At 36.7% G+C, this 17669-nt stretch overlaps 1 protein-coding gene across 6 annotated transcripts in view; it reads left to right on the top strand.

The window, feature by feature from the left end:
* Positions 1 to 17669, top strand: part of MAP3K15 (mitogen-activated protein kinase kinase kinase 15) — an 83501-nt gene that overhangs the window by 21355 nt on the left and 44477 nt on the right. For 2 of the 6 annotated variants that reach the window (XM_064646726.1, XM_064646729.1), the window contains exons 2-5: positions 5309 to 5448; positions 8691 to 8714; positions 13904 to 13975; positions 17224 to 17417. In XM_064646726.1, coding sequence (XP_064502796.1) covers positions 5309 to 5448; positions 8691 to 8714; positions 13904 to 13975; positions 17224 to 17417 — 430 coding nt within the window. Of the gene's footprint in view, positions 1 to 5308; positions 5449 to 8690; positions 8715 to 13903; positions 13976 to 17223; positions 17418 to 17669 lie in introns of those variants that run through there. The other 4 variants (XM_064646727.1, XM_064646728.1, XM_064646730.1 and 1 more) reach the window with 4 other exon arrangements.

The following is a 17669-nucleotide window of genomic DNA, read 5'->3' as shown; positions in this document are numbered from 1 at the left end:
AATGGTATTTAATGTGGTTATAATATATACAAGTCTGTATTGCAGGATAAATCATTCCTGCCTAGTTGTTTTTTATTTTTCTGACCAATTCTTGTCCTATAGCAAACCAATGAAATTAGCAGAGTTTATGCTATAATACTGCAAACTTGAAGAGGTTGAATAGAAATACCGTAAATGCATAAATTTAGAAAAAAAGTTGCATCTTTATGTTTCATGGGTGTTTTATCTTCTGAGGCAAGTTTAGTTTTAGTGTTGTATTTTAGAATGTGATTGTGATTGGAGCAATTTTTTTTTAAGAAAAATAAGCAGATTTTTACAGAATAACATGATTTTAGAGCAGTAAGATTTTAATAAAACTTGATTCATTATAAGAGTCACAATAGCAGCACGAATGTTGACAGTGGTGTTACATTAACATTGGCCTGTGCTTAGGATGTAATGAAAGGCACTGACAGTTTGCTGGTATAAAAAACTGTGCTGAAAAATTACTTCAGTAGTTCTCTTGATAGTTACTACTAATGTGCTTTGTTGCCTTGAGCTATTCCCTTCCCTGGTTTCTGGGAGGATGGGGTATATTAAAGTTGAGAGTGGTGTGCCTTTTGCTTTAGCTTAAGTGAAAGATGCAAAGGGTTCCTGGTTTTCAAATACACCAGATTTTACCATAATTGTTGCCCTGTAAAAACTTTGATATTTTCTCCTTTAAAGGACCATGCAGAAAAGAAAATGAATATGCATTGTGAAGTTAAGGATTTTTTATTTGTCATTGTTCTTCTGAAGAACTTGGCAGTTTCCTCCAGTGGATTTCAAGGAATAACACATTTGTTTACTTACTAACTATGAAGGACACTGATGCAAATAGCTAATAATCTGAAGTGATACTAATCTGAAGTAATAATTTGCAGGATGCTAGTGAATAACAAGGGACAGAGTTCTGCATTTTCCTCCAATAATGTTTTTATTATCATGTTAATTTTGGGGATTTTTTTAAAATCAGTTATGTATAGAAAGGTTCTAAATACTGTAAAATAATGAATCCATAATAATGGAGTAAGGTTCTTGCTCTTCACATGGATAAGGCTGGATGGAGTCTTAGGTTAGAATTTGAAGGCAGTACAGACTTTTTTTGAATTTTTCTTCTGTTAGGCTTCCTTGATTCTATTTAACTTTCAACATATTTCTGGCTTTTTATTGATTTTCTCCCATTTACTACTTTTTCACTTACAGATCCCAAAACCTGGTGCTAAAATTGTCCTTTTGGTTTTCCTAACAATGCCATAAATCATAGAACAGCCATGTGAAGACTTGTGATTTGCTTAGATCGTTATGTGATGCCTTCGGGTGCATTTCAGAGAAATAAGTCCTGTGGTTTTAACATCTCTAATAATGTTTTTCCCTGTTGAATTATTTATAAGTTTTATAGTCGCTTGTTTTACCACAATTAATGATATGAAATCTTCATTTGTGGTCTCTTAAGACATACTAGTGTAAGAAACTATTTATGTGTCATCTGCTGCGACAATGCAGAGACCTAATCAAGACTGTGCTAGGAATATTGATGAATTGCCTTAATGCACTGAAAGTACACACATAGCTTAATCATTTTATGATGGAAACAAACAAAACCCAGACAAATGAACTGCAGATACTCAATAAAGTGAGATCAGTTTGGGGGGTTGTGACAAAAATGAACTGTTTTCAGAAAGAAAATAGTTTTATGCGCAAGTATGAGAGAATAGAAAGAGTTGAAAATATCTGTTATGCTTAGGAAATGTTCTTTTGAACATGAGTTCCTGCTGCAGCAAAAAAGCAATGAGTTTAAATGTGCTGTTCCAGATCATCCAAAATGATGCATATGCATAATAAAATTATGTCATATGCAACATTAAGCACATCCCCACCCCTCCACACCCTCTGGCGGATACATTGTATAGATCTTTGGGCTTGGCTTGGAAGCCTTCCGTCTTTGCAGAGGGGCTATGCTTTCCCCCCGCTCTCTTTCCTTCTGAACATAGGGAACCATATCCATTGGTCATCTAGATCTGCGTGAAATGTTTCATTATTATATAAAATTTCTCACGCATTGTAAGACTTGATAAAAGTTGGCATTAGCTTTTGCTTCACGCTTGTCTAATGGAGGAGGTTGAACCTAAATCTGGAAAGGGAAGTCCAGAAGTGTATTTGACTGAACAGGCTCTCCTGTTATGGAGGATGGGGGTTGAGGATGAAGTCTGATTGACATATGTTTTTATTCATAAATCAAGATGTGCAAAGCAGATACTAGTGTTATAGTATTTCTTTTCCCATATCTCAGGAAGTTTAAGGGAATTCTTACCTCTCTCTTATCAGTCATACTAAATATGTGGTTGAAGTGCAGGGTCCCCTGTCTGTCTTTAAGGAACTTTAAATGAAAAATTGTAGTGTAAATCATAAGAAAAATCCAAGACAATTGAAACAGAAATATTTGTGGTATTTGTGGTGGCACATATGAGCTTTGTTCACTGAAGGATTCACAAAACTGCCTTACACCAAGGAGAGAGATGTACCTCTGAAAACAGCAGTGGTGGGAAGCATGCTTAGACCCAGCATCCAGTAACGCTGGACACTGTGCTCTGGCACTCCATGCACTGGATACATCCTAGGGTTCTACTTCTTTAATAAGTGTTTACTGTTGTTCATCTCTTCTCCATCCAAATTTGCATTATTTTGGGGCCCACTGGACTCAAGCTACATTTCAATAGCACATTAGTAAAGCTGGTTTGTAAGTAGATCTCTTTCCTCCCTGCTCCAAGCTTGCTGCTGTTACTGGTGGAGGAGGGCTTGGAGAGCTCTGTGGGAATGCAACTTCTCATCTCTGCTCTAGCCCACAGCCACAAGCACTTCTGATCCTCTGCTTCTGTCTGCTGTCATTTACTTCTGTGTCATCCCTTGATTTCCATGACCAGACCAAAACCGTTTAGTTTTCTTCCTGGGGCTTTTTTTTACTAGCATGCCTATTTTTGTGATACCATCTTCATCTCTGCTAGTCCTCAATTTGTTTTATTTTTATTGTATTTTATCGTACTCATACCTGTTTGTGAGATGTAAACAAGCAAGAAAAACTCATTCTCATAAATCTTCTTTTATCAGTGTGGATTAATATCTAAGTGATGAATAATCATCCTTTTTAATGCAGGTGCTCACTTCTGTTCTTATGTCTATTTAATGTGGTTTTGACACCACTGACATTGTTACGGAGCAGCAATCAACAGAAGACAAATTTCATTGTAGACCAGATGTGGCAATGAACTTTGTATAGCCTTGTTTCAGTGAACGCTGTTACAAATCATTGCTCACATTGTATTGTAAAATGCAATATCTGTACGCTGTATGAACCCATTGTCTGAATTCTCTTACCAGGATGGTGATTTTGATTTCACAGCACTCTGGTTCCACAAAAACAATTTATACAAGCACTGCAAACCATACAAGCTCCTAATATTTTTCCCTATATGGTATTTGATTCTCTGTTTGCTTGTTAATTTCTCTTAACTTTTGTTTTACAGATTATTTATGTTTTCCAAATGATTTTGTAATATTGGGATAGTCTAGATATGGTTGGGTTTATGGAGCTGGGGTTTACTTCTTCAGTCTCTCTCAGTTGATGTGACTCTACAGTGTGCAATACACTAAGAATTTTGTCCATACTGTATAGAGCTGGCCAAACAGGAACTGGAAAGATCATCAGTAGATGGTGCAGGATTTGAGGTTGCATAGGAATGAGAGGATTTTTTCATGCCATGACTTTGTGTTGGGGTTTTGTTTCTTTGATGGGGTGGGGGGAAGGCGTGTTTGGATTTTTTGTGAGTTTCGTTGGGTTTGGGGGTTTGGGATCTTTTGGTTTAGTTATTTTTCTTTTTTTTTTTTTTTTGATCTTTAATGGTGATGTTTTGGTCTTAAGACAGGTGTTTGGACTCAAAATATTCCTTAGGCTTTAATAGGAGTCTCACAGTAACCAGAGGGACTGGCTGACCCCGATGTGGTATGTTAGAATAGCCTGATGGAATTGTACAGGAGTGTATATTCACTGCAGGTTTTTCCAAGAACTTGCATACTAAGTATGTACTATTGATTCTTGTGGTGCGTAACCTTGGTGACACCAAGGTTAACTGGCTGCTGCATTTGGGTCTGAGCCATCAGACCTGCTTTTAGCTTTCTTGTTTACTAGCAACTCACCCTTCTCTGTCTTTCCCCATGTGTACAGACACTGTCTGTACCCCTTCAGAGATGCAGGATTTATTGCCCAGCTGCACTGAGTCTCTGCAATCTGTTTTGAGCCTCAGACTACCCTGTGGTTTTGATGCCAAGGCTCTAGTCTTATGAATACATAGATTTAAATTCATGTGTCTATCCCATAGTGGTGAAAGAAGACAGACATATAGATACAGACCTTTTTTAAAAAGCTTTAAAGCAAAATTTTCCTAGGTAGCTATAGGAGATAAGGATCAAGGAATAAGAACTCAGCATTAAGTGTCCTCCAGTTACCCCTTCTCTGTACTGGCCTTTAGATTTATGTGAGAACAAAATGGTGAAATCAGAATCTTTTACCTGTATCTCAGCTGTTCTCCATAATATGGGGTATTTCTCTTTAACTCTCTGTACAGCTCATCTTCTACTGATGTAAACTTTTTAACTTCCATTTCTGACTGGAACACCAACCAAGAGCAGCGGAGGTCTTGCTCTGGCTACTTGTGGTTGAATTCCCTCCTTCCTGTGCCCTCCATCTTCAACATCTTGCCTGTAGCTTTTAAGAGTCAACTTTCACAGTAATTTCTTTTTCTACTGTTTAGGAATTTCCCATTCTCCAAACCTTAGCCTCTCAAGATAAACTTGGTCTGACAGTTTTCCCTAATTTTCTTCTGCGTTAAAATTCTTAGAGATTCCATCTGAACATTTGAAGCTTTCTGTCCTATTGGGTATTCAGGCTGTCAGGCCTAGATCAGAGAGCAAGTGCGAAAGCGCTTCTTCTCCTAGGCCATTCCTGATGTAGTAATTTCCAAACCTCAAGCAGGATCCAAAAACTGTGCCTCCCAGTTACGGTAACACTGTGATAATTTAATGAGTAGGTTCATGTCTTTTATATGAATGGCATAATTTACTTCTCTCATGTTAAAATTTACCATGAGGAAATGATCCTTACTTGAATATGTTGATTTTGTCTTTCCCAAATGTACATGTAATTTCAGGATTTATTTTAAATCCTGTGTAAGAATAAAGTTGGTTTTAAGATTATTATTTTTTAGCATTTTCTTTTCCACTTTTCTCATTTCAGATGTTGCAGTTGTGGACATGAGTGATATTTCCAAGCAACCATCACTGTTTTACCACCTTGGCGTGCGTGAAAGCTTTGACATGGCTAATAATGTTATACTTTACCATGACACTGATGCTGACACTGCTCAGTCTCTCAAAGTAAGGTTCTCACTTGAAAATCTGCTTCATTTCAGAAATATCTTTAAATACCTGAATCTACAAATGTTTGTGTTTTCTGAAACTTCCACTGAATGTAATTTCCTGAGAACTACATAACAGAATCATGATAAGAAGAAACAGTTGCTAGCAAAAATGGTAATAATTAGAACAGTATAAAAGCTTTTTTATAAGAAAAGTTCCGTAATGTGGTACTGATTTTGCTTCATATGGTTAGACTTGGAAGTGAGAGTGCAGGTCTGATTTTTTTCCTTCCTTTCCCTCTTAGTTTTAGTACATGTGAAAAAAAAAGTTATGGTTCGTGTTATCAGGACACTTGAACAAGGGCTGTATTGCAACTTACTCCTATTATTGAAGCACTTCTGTCAGAGGAGGTTTGTATTCCCTAGGTGCTGAGCAGCTAAAACTACAGGAATCTCCTTTTTATTGCTATTTGAAGATTAAAAGAGAGATCCTTGCCAAATCTTTTTATAGAACTATCATTCATTTTTTATAGTAGGATAATACATGCTATACACTTAAGTCCTGAAACTGCTGTTCTGGATGCAAGTCATAGGTTGTGGATGTTTCTGGCTTTCTCAGTGCCATCTATTTCTGCTTTTAATATCATCCATTTTCTGCTGCCTTCACTGAGGGCAGCAGTGTTCTTGCTTTGTTGTTTTTTTTCCTTATTTTGAGTTATTGCCCCTTGCTACTTTGCTTTTTTCACACCATCAATGTCCAAAAATCCTTTTTGGAATTCTCCAACCTCTCTTGATCCTGTAAGAATATTGTTTCATCTTAATTTTAAGTCTCCTTCTTTCTTCCCCAGAAAAGTTCCGTTCTGTCACAACTTCTCATTCATCTTTTCTAATCTCAATGTCACTGATTTTAGTCTCATGTATTTAGTATCCCATACTTGTTTCTTCCTGCAGTGGTCCACATACACATTCACATTCCATGTGACCTGGAGTCACAAGAACTTATGAGTTGGAACCTCTCACACTCTTGCTCAAAGAGGTTATCCATACGGATATGAGCTAAGGTATACTGGCATGTCTTCCTTTCCTCCAGCTAATCTGGATGGGCAGGAATGCAGCTTTTCATCCTGTGTTGGTAGTACACCTGACTGCAATGAAATATTTCATTTTTGGTTTTCATCAGCACATTTCTATCTTTCTTTTATGCTGTTGCTCAGATGTTCTGATCAACTTGGTTCTCCCAAGCACAGGCTAATCATCTTCTATTTGTCACTGCCCAATGAGGATGGCTTTGATTTCTGCACTTGGTGCCAAGCACACACTCAAGCATCTGCTCCATAACTGGAGTGCTGAATGATCTCCAGGATTACATCCATCTGATTGGCTCTTCAGATTGATTGTTGTCAGAACTTGCAAGTCTTTGCACTGTCAGTTGTAAGGCTTTTTTTTTCCGAGGATGTAAAGCTCAAGTCTGCGGACCTGGGAACACTGGAACACAACTGGGTCACATAAAGCTAGAAAAGCTTTATCTTTGTCTTCGTGTCTCTTCTTCAGTGCCTCTGTCAATGGCACTGATATCTTCCTCATCTCTCAGTTGTTTGCATGACCTCTTTGACCTATATAGGTCCCTAGCATGTGTTACTGTGGGATCATAAAACTCGATGTAAGTTCCTGGAACCAAGCAGAAGAGATCTTCTGTATCAAGTGCTAGAGCAGTTTAAGCAGGACACTGGTTCAGGGTTCAGTCCTACCCTGTTGTCCTTGGTATCTCTTCTGGAACTGAACCCCAGTTCAGTACTGGGTAGCATTCAAATATGCTAATACAGCTTTCTTAGGAGTACTTCAGAAAGTAGGCAGGGATTGTTCTTGGGGTATTTCAGCCAGGAACCGTCCATGACACATTTCACACAGTTTCAGAAGAGTTAATTTCTCCTGCTGAGAAAGATCTTTATCTGCAGTAGATAAGGCTCTATTGGAGATACTTGCTTAGCTTGGTAGACATTAAATTTCAGATATGTGATATTTCAGATGTCTAAGCCTTCCATCACTTTTTTCCTGATGTATTTTATTAGGTTTAAGGAGTTTTAAGTTAATGAGTAATTCTGTATTTTTGACCATCTGCCGATGGTTCTTTGTTCTCAAGTTTATGACTAATTTGGTCAGGACTTTTTTTCCTTCCCTTCAGGAATTTGTTACTTTGTTTGGATCTAGGTTGCTGTGCACGCCTCTTAGGAATGGTTAGCCTAAGTGTTACAAAGGCAGTATTCGTGTCTGCTGTTACTTCTACTGAAGATCTGTGAAGTTCAGGCAGCCTGACTTTATGTAGATTATCTCCTATGACCCATCCTGAAATTGTCCCAGGAGTTGTCTCTTTAGTTTCACCAATATTCTTTCCAAAACATTCTAGTTATGAGGACATAGAAGATTATGTAATCTGGCTGTCAAGAGGGTCGTATTTGCAGAACTAAATCTCTTAAATGGCTCCTGATATTTTGTCTGTTGTTGAGGAAAAGGGTGTGTTGGCATGATCATTTCTGTGCAGTCCAAGTGGATTTCAGGCTTTCAGATGTGAAGTTGCTAAGCAGAATGACCTTAGGTTTTCAGAGCACATTCCATTAAATTATATTGATAACCTTGCTTAGAAACAAGTCTACATCTAATATTTGTAGCATGGCTTACCTGATGATCTCTTCGGTTTGACTGAGCAGTGTTCATTGGACATGTAATCCATCACTAAAAAGAGGAGAAGGTTACTTACTGGCAACTGAAATCTTTGAGGTCTGGTTTACCTGCCCATTAGTTTATCATCTGCTTCACAGTTTCGACATCTTTCTTTAGATTTTAAGGTGAAAAGAATTAGGGTGTAGGAGGAATGTGTTGATCTGTGCCAATCTGGTAGGAAAGGGGCTTAGGTATCTGAAGGATACCCTTTCAGAGAGAAAAACCCTCCAGCTTTGAATGCTTTTGTCTCACAGATGCCCAGAGTGTGTCTGGGTGTGCCCAGTCTGACGAACTCCAGTTACTGGCAAGTACAACTTTATATTCTGAGCACTTCTTCAAACAGGTTTCTTTGCTGAATTGTTAATTTTTATGGCTTTTCTTGATGTTCTATCCCTTTACTGGAAATCTACTGTGTTAGGAAATTTGACTTATACTGTGAAGAAAACATCTGCGTGTATATATGTATAGCAGTGATTTTTATTGGAAATAATAATTCCCAGTAAAAACAATTAAACATCTCTATTATCTCTCTTTTCCCCACAGGATATGGTGTCTCAGAAAAACACAGTAAGTATTAAATCCACATTCATTTTAAAATACAAAATGGAAATACTACATTAATGTAATAAATACTACTGAATATCCATTCTCTTCCTTACAAATTCACAGATTTACTTAGAAATATTAAAAAATCTTATTTCCCCCCCAAAAATATTCTTACCGCTAATGCAAGTAAAACCAAACAAGTAAGTCTGAGTTAAGATAAAATGTTGGTGTTATTTTAGGCTTTTTGAAATATGCCACAATATCTTATGCAGTTGTATATTTTGTCATACTTCACATCATGTCAGTGGTTACTTTCATTAAATCCTCCACACTTTATTTTGGGGACTGCTGAATTTGCAAAATTCTTAAACTTCCATTTATCCTTTCTTTTTCCCTCCGTTCACCATATACTTTTATTTTTTTCAGAACAATATCGAGTGGGAATAAAATAATAAAATGGTCTTAGAGTTTGATAATAATTTAAAAGAGAACTAGAAGAAATAATGCATTAGTCACAGCAGTTTATTTTGAGCTGCTGTTTATACTTGGCCCACAGCGCTGCATTAAGGCTAAAGATAGATCTCTTTCAGCAAATGTAAATGCAGGTCATCCTTCCTGGCTGTCTGGTGATCTTTGAACTAGTTTGACCTGTGTGGTGGGAACTGCTTTTACTGGTCTATAGTTTTGTTAAGGGGGACTCAGAATGAGGCAGATTTGCTTGTAATTGCTACTGTCCATCAGCTGGTGGATGACCAAAATTTCACAGGCATGTGTTTTCCCCTCCAGAGCAAGAGGGAGAATTGTGCCTGAGCTATTTGGTGGGAATTCCAGAAATGGAGTAAAGGAAAAGGGGACAGTGGCAAGTTCAGCCTAGTGCAATCAGGTTAGCAGCCTGCAGACTTTTCTTTTGGCAAATTCTTTCTCCAAAAAAGGAGGTATTTACCTTCACACTGAAGAGAAGAAAAGATAGAATCACAGAATATGCTGAGTTGGAAGAGATCCATGAGGATCATTGAGACCAACTCGTGGCCCTGCACAGGACATTCCCAAGAATCACACCATGTGCCTTAGAGCATTGTCCAAACACTTCTTGGACTCAGATAGTTTTGACCAGTTCCCTGGGAAGCCTGTTCCAGTGCCCAGCCACCCTCTGGGTGAAAAACTTTTTCCTGATAGCCAACCTAAACCCCCACAAAGCTTTATACTGTTGGTTCTAGTGACATGGTTTCTACAGCAGGGCCTGGTATTGGACCTGTAAACACCATGTGGCTAGCAAAAGGGGCAGGGAGACATCCCTAAACTAGGATCCTGATCCCTCCTTTAAAAAGGGGGGATTGCCTAATCTACTTTCTTCAAGTGCTTAAATTAAGAAAACAGTTGTGAGTAAAATACAGTGAGGAAAAAAAGTAATGACCTTTAATATCAAGTATGAATTCTTGACCCTTTTGTGTTATTTGAAATTGTTCATATTTTCTTTTATTAGATAAATGTACTCCAATATTTCATTCTTTCCTCAGTTTTTTAATCAGAAATTAGAACTAACTCATTAGCAAGCTAAATAGTTAATAGGTTAAAACAATGTTTTTCTAAGTTGAAGCTGACTTCAAACAGACAATTGCTTTTTCCTCCTTTCCAATCCACTGAGTTGTCATAAGAGGTTTGCAGTTTACTGCTGATCCAATGTGGTGCCACTGCTTCATTGTTTGGTTAAATATTTGACAACCCTATGGACAACATCTTGTTTGAAGTTAATTGCTAATGAGGCTTGCTGTGCTTATCAAGGAGGCACAGAATTGCCACGAATTTATTAGGTCCAGTCAAGTATGTAGTTAGATAACCATTTCAGTTTAATTGCTGAATATTAGATACAGCAGTTAATACCCCTTTACTAGGGCTTTGTGCTTTCCTGTCACTTTTCCTAAATGAAAAGTATGGATATGCCTCTGCTGTAACTGTGGAACAGCAGACAGAGATTAAATGCACTCTTCATCAGGGGCTGGAGGCATGCTGGAAAGAGGATAAATACTCAATCTGCTAAGCCTTGCAGTGGTAGCCACAGGAATATCTTTGCTGGAGAAGTCCTCTCGGTGTTTTACAAGCTCTATCTCCATGCATCTGCACGGTGTGTAAGGAAAGGGGAACAACTGGGGTTGTTACCAGGCACACCTTTGTTCCAGCAGCAAGAGTGAAACTTTCTGTGCTGGCTGCTGTAGCTTGGAGCTTTCTCTGAGATTTCCCTGCCCTCACCTTTGCTATTTATCCTGCAAATGTCAAGTCATCTACAAAGGTGCAAAAATCTTAGCCTAGAACAGATGTGGATCCACACTAAGGACGCAGAGAAGGTGAATGACTAGTGTGTTGTCTGGGGCTATTTGCTTTTGTGTAGTACAACTAAGCCTTGAAGAGAATGAATGTTTTCCATGTAAAGAAAATATTATTCTAATTCAGCATTGAGGAGGAGGCAAGAGCAAGGAAACTGTACATAAAGCTGAAAACAATTCGTAGAAAAAAAAGGTCAACAATTCATTTGAGATTTGGCCTGAGTACAGCTGACCTGACAGTGAAAATTATGCAGCAGCATGCTGCAGTGGTGTGAGTCTGAGAGATTTAATAGCTTACTGTCTGAAAAAAGAGTGTGAGAGTAGGAGAACTTCCTTCCTTCCACCATGCAGGAATGAAGATTTCGGGGATAAGATGGGAAATATGATTCAGTTCTACTTGACTCCCCTAAACAAGCAATTAAAATTCCATATTGATAATTTATTGCATACTTGGATGCAAAAGGAAAGAATTATTGGATGTGGGAGTTCAGGTCCCAAGATAGAATTGCCCTGGCATGAAATTCAAGGTCAAGATTCTGTGTCCCATCAGTTAGATTTCCTTCTGTAGAGCTCATCTGAGCTTTGAGGACTATTTTCTGTTAATTTTACTAAGGATTGTGAAGGGGACAAAACCCAGTTCTCAGCAAAAGGAAACTCGATAGATCTGAATCACAAACCTTGGAAAACAAGGGCTGACAAAAACCTCGTGATCTGAAGGAGCTGGACCCTTCTCACAAGACCTGTTAAAGTTCTACCTCATGGATCAAGCTTGGCTCCAGCAGAAATCAGAAAGGACTTTTGAGATGATTGTATCAAACCATGTCTAAACCCCTGTAATCCCTCTGTCCCCCATGTAATCCTACTAGAAGAAAAATTAACTATTTGGAAATTGCAGTAAAAATTTGTGTAACTCCCCAATTAACATAGGTTGTCCCCTTCATTAACATACAGCCCCAGATGCCTTTAAAATAGTGTTCTCGTGTTCAATAAACTATTCCAGTTTCCCCATACTGGGATCGTGTCTAGCTTTTATTTTTCAGACCGCCACTGGATTGCACACCTTCCTATTTTCTGTAAAAATTATTATCAATAACATAAATGGCAAATTTGCAGTCTTGTAGAACAGGTTTTTTCCTGTGCCATTATGGAAGAATAGACTAAAAGGTAGAGGGAAAAAATGTATCTATGGAAAATGGGCTTGTGCTTTGGAGTTTCTTTAGATGTCAGACAAACATTGGTTTGAAATGAAATTTCAAGGATTTTCAAATGCAAAAGGTTAAAAAAATAATTTTCCCCAAACCCATTGTAATAGTCAAAATCCATGGGAAAGCTGTTTTGATGAAACATTTGTTACCATCCTTGATATTTTATATTTTATATTTTTTTAGAAAGGAAATTTCATCTCCTTCAACAGGATTTTAAGGAATGATGAATATAAAAAGTTCAAGATTGAGTGAAGAAAAGAGTGCACAAGGGGCTTTTAAAAAATTGGTGGAGTCAGGTAGCAAAATGTACAGTCCTTCTGGCAACAGCTCAAGCATTAGTTGCACATGGTTTGAGATACATACTTTGATCCATTCAATTTGTTTGAATGAGGCATTGCAAAGACAAACTAGAACTTTCCACTCTGGAAAAATTACTTTGGCAAGTACAGAACAATAAGGAGAAAGACTTAATAGTTAATTTTTCTTTAGTTGATGGTATACCTGAAGAAATTTGAATAACCCTGTTAAATGTGTTCAGGGAAGGTATTTAAAGAAAGTAGGCTGGCTGTTAAGCCAAAAGGTTTATTATAGTATACTTAGGCCTGTGGGCCTGATGAAGTATTTTCAGAGATTTAAATAGTTATTTTTCATTAAATCCTGTATAGGAAGCAGAGAATAATGTCTGGGCCATGGAGGAGTCATTAGCAAAAATTCTTCTTGATCTAAAGGGAACTGCATTGCAATTTATCCTTGCCACAAGGAATTTTTATGTTGAAAAATCACTTTTTATTGTAACTGGCAGAAAGTCTCTTCAGAGTTTCAGTAGCTGTATAAATTAGACTGTATATACTGTTTCAAGGCAATGAACATTGAAGAAAACTAAATAGAAAGATTTTGGCACTTGGATTCATATTCTCCAATTAAGTAGCCCCTGTGGATTGAAATGAGAGCCAAGACTCTGAAGTATGATTGCATTATATGAATTTAGTAATCCAAAGAAATATTATTACAAAGTAGTAATAATATTTTTTATTTTCTAATTATTTTTACAGTGTGTAAAAGCTTATATGATACAGTCTTTTAATGATATATTTCTAAAAAGGCCTTAGGTAGCAGAAGTGTTAAAAGAGATTGTAAAAGGGCACAGAATGAAAGAGTAGGAACATCTTAAATAAAATATTTTTTTCTTTTGGGTGTAAAGTAGCACAAAGGCAATGAGTAACCCAGCAAATGTTACTTTTAATGCTTCTAATCTCAAAATATGCCACTGTTACTTTTGATAATGAAAACAGTCTTTTAAATTTATTTATGAAAGTTAGTTTTGATAGAAATATTACTATCTCAAGCGATCCATAGTGCTTGGAATATAGTTAATTAATCAGGTAATGAGTCTGACAGATGTCTTTCTTCATAGATGGAAGACTTGAAACAAGCATCTTAATGATGACACAGGGAGAGGTATAGACATGTCATGTAGATAGGAGAAATCTTACATTCTGGGTGCCAAAGTATTGACCTGTTTTCTGGGCCTTGTAAATATAGTCTTGCTGTAAATATCTGTATTCATTTTCTGTTGTTTCTTTCTTTAATTATTTCTTTATTCATGTGTCATGTCTGTCTTTGATTCTTATGGTGTTTTGTGGTGGTGTTTTCCTCTGTGTTGTTTTATTTCAATTTGGAGTAGGTTGCCAACCTCAAAGCTTTTCTTCGGGTTCAAGTACCTCCTGAGTACCACAGTGGTAATCTAATAGGCAAAGTATGTATCACTTAAAATCTGCTTTCTGTTGAACAAATATGCCATCCTTTTTACTGTGTTTCTATAAAAATGTATAAGGATAATTTAAGGATCATACTTGGCAGGGTCTTTCCTTCAGGGTGATTGGAGTACGTGGTCCTTGCAAGCTAGATCCCAGGCATTTAGAATGTTTGTCTTGTGATAATCTCTCTTTACAGTCTTTACATAAAAATATAGCATATATTCAACTTTAAAAGAGGAAGTATTTTTTAGAGTTTTATATTAGCTTAGTCACTTGTATTGCAAGATGTCACAGAAAACAATGGTGAAAATCGTAATACTGGAGACAATGGTGAATTAAACTCCCTGAACACTCAGGATTTTGTGACTCGAGTGAATGAAGTTCATTTTCTGTTACCCTGTGTTTTCCTTCTAACTGCTTTGTAAGATAGGGTAAGCACTCCTAATACTCCCTAATGAGCGGCAAAGTGAATAGTATGGCTCAAGAAAAATAATTGTTCTATTAGCTAGGCTCTGCAAATTTTACTCAAAATTATTTATTTGGAAAAAACCCACCTTTAATTCTAGTGTAGCATCTCTATCACAAAGTGACAGTTGCATTGGAATAACTGTAGCAGTACAATTGAAAAAAACCTGTTTATGTTATTAAGGTCAACAATTCACTTTTAACAGCATTAGCAAAACGTTGAGAAGAGTATTTTAAGACAAAAATCACTCTGTATTTGGCCTGTGTTGCCTAGAGCGTAAAAATGTCTTATGTGGGCCTCACTCTTTCAGCTCTTCAGCAAAGGCACGGCTCTCTGCTTAATTCCTTTAACCATTTATGCTGAAGAACAGGTCCCTCTCTCAACTTACTTGCAATTGTTTCCTGGGTTGTTTTTTTTTATGTTCTTAAACTTTTATGTTCTTAAAATTTTTGTGGTAGATTTTAAAATGTTATGATTGAATACAGAAGTTTCATTGCTAGCATACTGGGCATACATTAGTTGCTGGAAGATGAGCTGTTGAGAGGTTTTGTTTTTTTTTTAGTCTGCTTGGCTATAATTTTTAACTTAAAAATTTCCGAAAATCAGATAATGAAAATAGCTTAGCTACTAATCTTGAAATTAACCAACTCAACCTACAGCCTTTGTAAGCTATAAAGTTATAATTCTGTTACAATTAATGTCATAATTTATAGATTATAATTTATGTATATTTGCAGCTAGAATTGCTATATATGTTACTTCATATATATCTAAGCCATGTATTCATTATCTTAAAAAGCAATAGTTGGTGTATGACAAGACATTATTTTTAAAATTATTAGCTTTTGGTGTCAGAGACCAGCATCCTAAGCAGAAGATCAGAAAAAGCAAGGGGAGTATTTTCAACCATCTCTAACTCTTGTTAGCATAAGAAAAATAGATGGACTGCTTTTTTATGTAATGAAGATAAGAAAGATTCTCTCAAAAAGGCCACACAGTCTATATGAAGCAGTTTTATAATATATGTAATATTGGATAGAAGAAGCTAGAAAATTGGAGCTGATTGCTTTTCAGACAAGGTTATGTGCTCAAATATGTGCAGGGTTCCTGACTTCTGCACACAAAAATGGGTTTGTTATGTATAAAAATGTGGGTTTAATTGCAGAGATTTCACTATGCAAAAAGACAAGAAACCTAAGTCAAGTAGATAATATGTTGGCTGGATAAGATTAATACAGTGTTTCACATGTGTAATTTAATTTTTTTCTGAAAATTGCTTTGCTTTTTCAGTAGATAACTGCAGCTCTCTTTGCATCACAAGATACATCACACTTTCAAATTGGATTTTTTTTTTTCATTGCAGAAAGAGCTAATTTACTGTTATAGGTTTAAGAATAGAGTTTGTACACAAGCAACTTTTGCATTGCGCTGAAGTTAGTGTTTATTTGAATAAACTTAGGACTAAATTGTTTCAACATATTAGTGATTTGGGTTGCACTTTTTCCGACTTTTTTAGCAGGAAATAAAGATAACAATCTAACAGATAATTATATTGGTACTATAATATAGTACCAATATATAGTATATAGAATGTACTATAGGGTTTGTAAGGAAGGAATGTGACTTGACACAAACACAGATCAGCAGCAGGATGTACTGATACAGTTTTTTTATCTGTATTTTTAGTAACTGCATGGCCTACATTTTTAAGTTACTGTGAACAATTTACTTCTCTTGTCTATTTTGTTAATACAAATAAAAATGTGCCATCTTCATATCCATTCTTTTCATCATCTCAGCATTCTCCCATTGTTCAAGGTGACTTTAAATGGCTATGGCTTTTCTGCAGGCTTAGACGATATGAAAAAAATGAAAGGTATGATTTTGCTGTACAAGTTCAGTGCCTTGATACCTCCGAGGTGGTGGTTGAAGGGCATTTAGTGGTAGGGGATTGTGGTAGATGTATCATGCTGATCCATGCTACAGTGCTCCTGTCTGAAATGTAAGGTTTACTTTTCTTCTTAACAGCGGAGTTCTCGTAGCTCAAATGGGATACAGCTTCTACTGGCTGTGGAAAAGTTCACAGTGGTCTGTTTTTTGGGGTCTTTCTTAGGATTTGAAGACTCTGAACTTGCTGGTTTTGGGCTTTGAAAGGCATTTCCTCTCCCATTTCAGTACCTTGACTAAGTTTACACATTTTATGTTGCATATTAAGGTTTTTGGGTTTTAATTCTAGAATTTTGTGTTACAAGTACTATATGTATTACAAAATATTTCCAACTTTTGGGTTTTGGTTGGTTTCGTGTTTGATGTAGCATGAAGCAGATGTTTTGTAGGCTGTTCTGGATTAAATATCTCTATAGTCCTGCCAGTGCCTATGTTTCTCTGTTTCTCTCCTTGTGGGGAGCTCTGCATCACATCTTTCTTAGCACAGAGTGAACCTAGAGGATACATGTCTGACCCAAAAAATTTGGAAACAGAAGGTTAGCTGGTAACAGACCCTAATAGGATTTGTACATCACATAAAAAAAAATTGAACAGTTTTGTTGTATTGTTCCTTAACAAACCTAGACCCTTATTCATCACCCCTGTTAATATTTGTAATTCTTCCACAGAAATTTCCTTTTAATGCTTGCAAATCTTGTGTTAAACAGTGCACTGACACTTCATAGTGCACCAGCACTACTCTGGTTGGTTTTTCTGACAGCAAAAGATTCTGTGTACACACAAGTATATTTCCATTTTCATTTGTTTTCTAAATGCTGCCTGTTTTTATTTTAGGCTTCCAGTGGCAACTATTATTTTATTCCATACATTGTCACACCTTGTGCTGATTACTTTTGCTGTGAAAGTGATGCCCAACGAAGAGCTTCTGAGTACATGCAGCCCAGCTGGGACAATATCCTGGGGCCACTTTGTGTCCCACTGGTGGACAAGTTTCTCAGCCTTCTCAAGGATGTTCATGTTACATCATGGTAATGTTACAACACATACACTTCAGGAACCTTTGATAGTCTCTTTTTAGTGTTATGCAAAAAAGATACAGAATTTCTAGTAGCACTGATTTTTTTATTTTTTTGCTGCGCTTAATATAGTGGTAAAAGAAGCAGCTAACTTTACTACTTTCTGTATTCCTGTCCTGCAGCTGTTGCAGTTAACTAACCATGTTATGCTGCAATTTGATTTATTATTACTTTCCAATAAGCACAGGCAGTCCGTGGATAAGA

Source organism: Pseudopipra pipra, chromosome 2 (assembly GCF_036250125.1).
Source record: "Pseudopipra pipra isolate bDixPip1 chromosome 2, bDixPip1.hap1, whole genome shotgun sequence".
Classification (NCBI taxonomy): domain Eukaryota; kingdom Metazoa; phylum Chordata; class Aves; order Passeriformes; family Pipridae; genus Pseudopipra; species Pseudopipra pipra.
The sequence above is the reverse complement of the archived record's forward strand: the minus strand, read 5'-3'. Positions and strand labels throughout refer to the sequence as shown.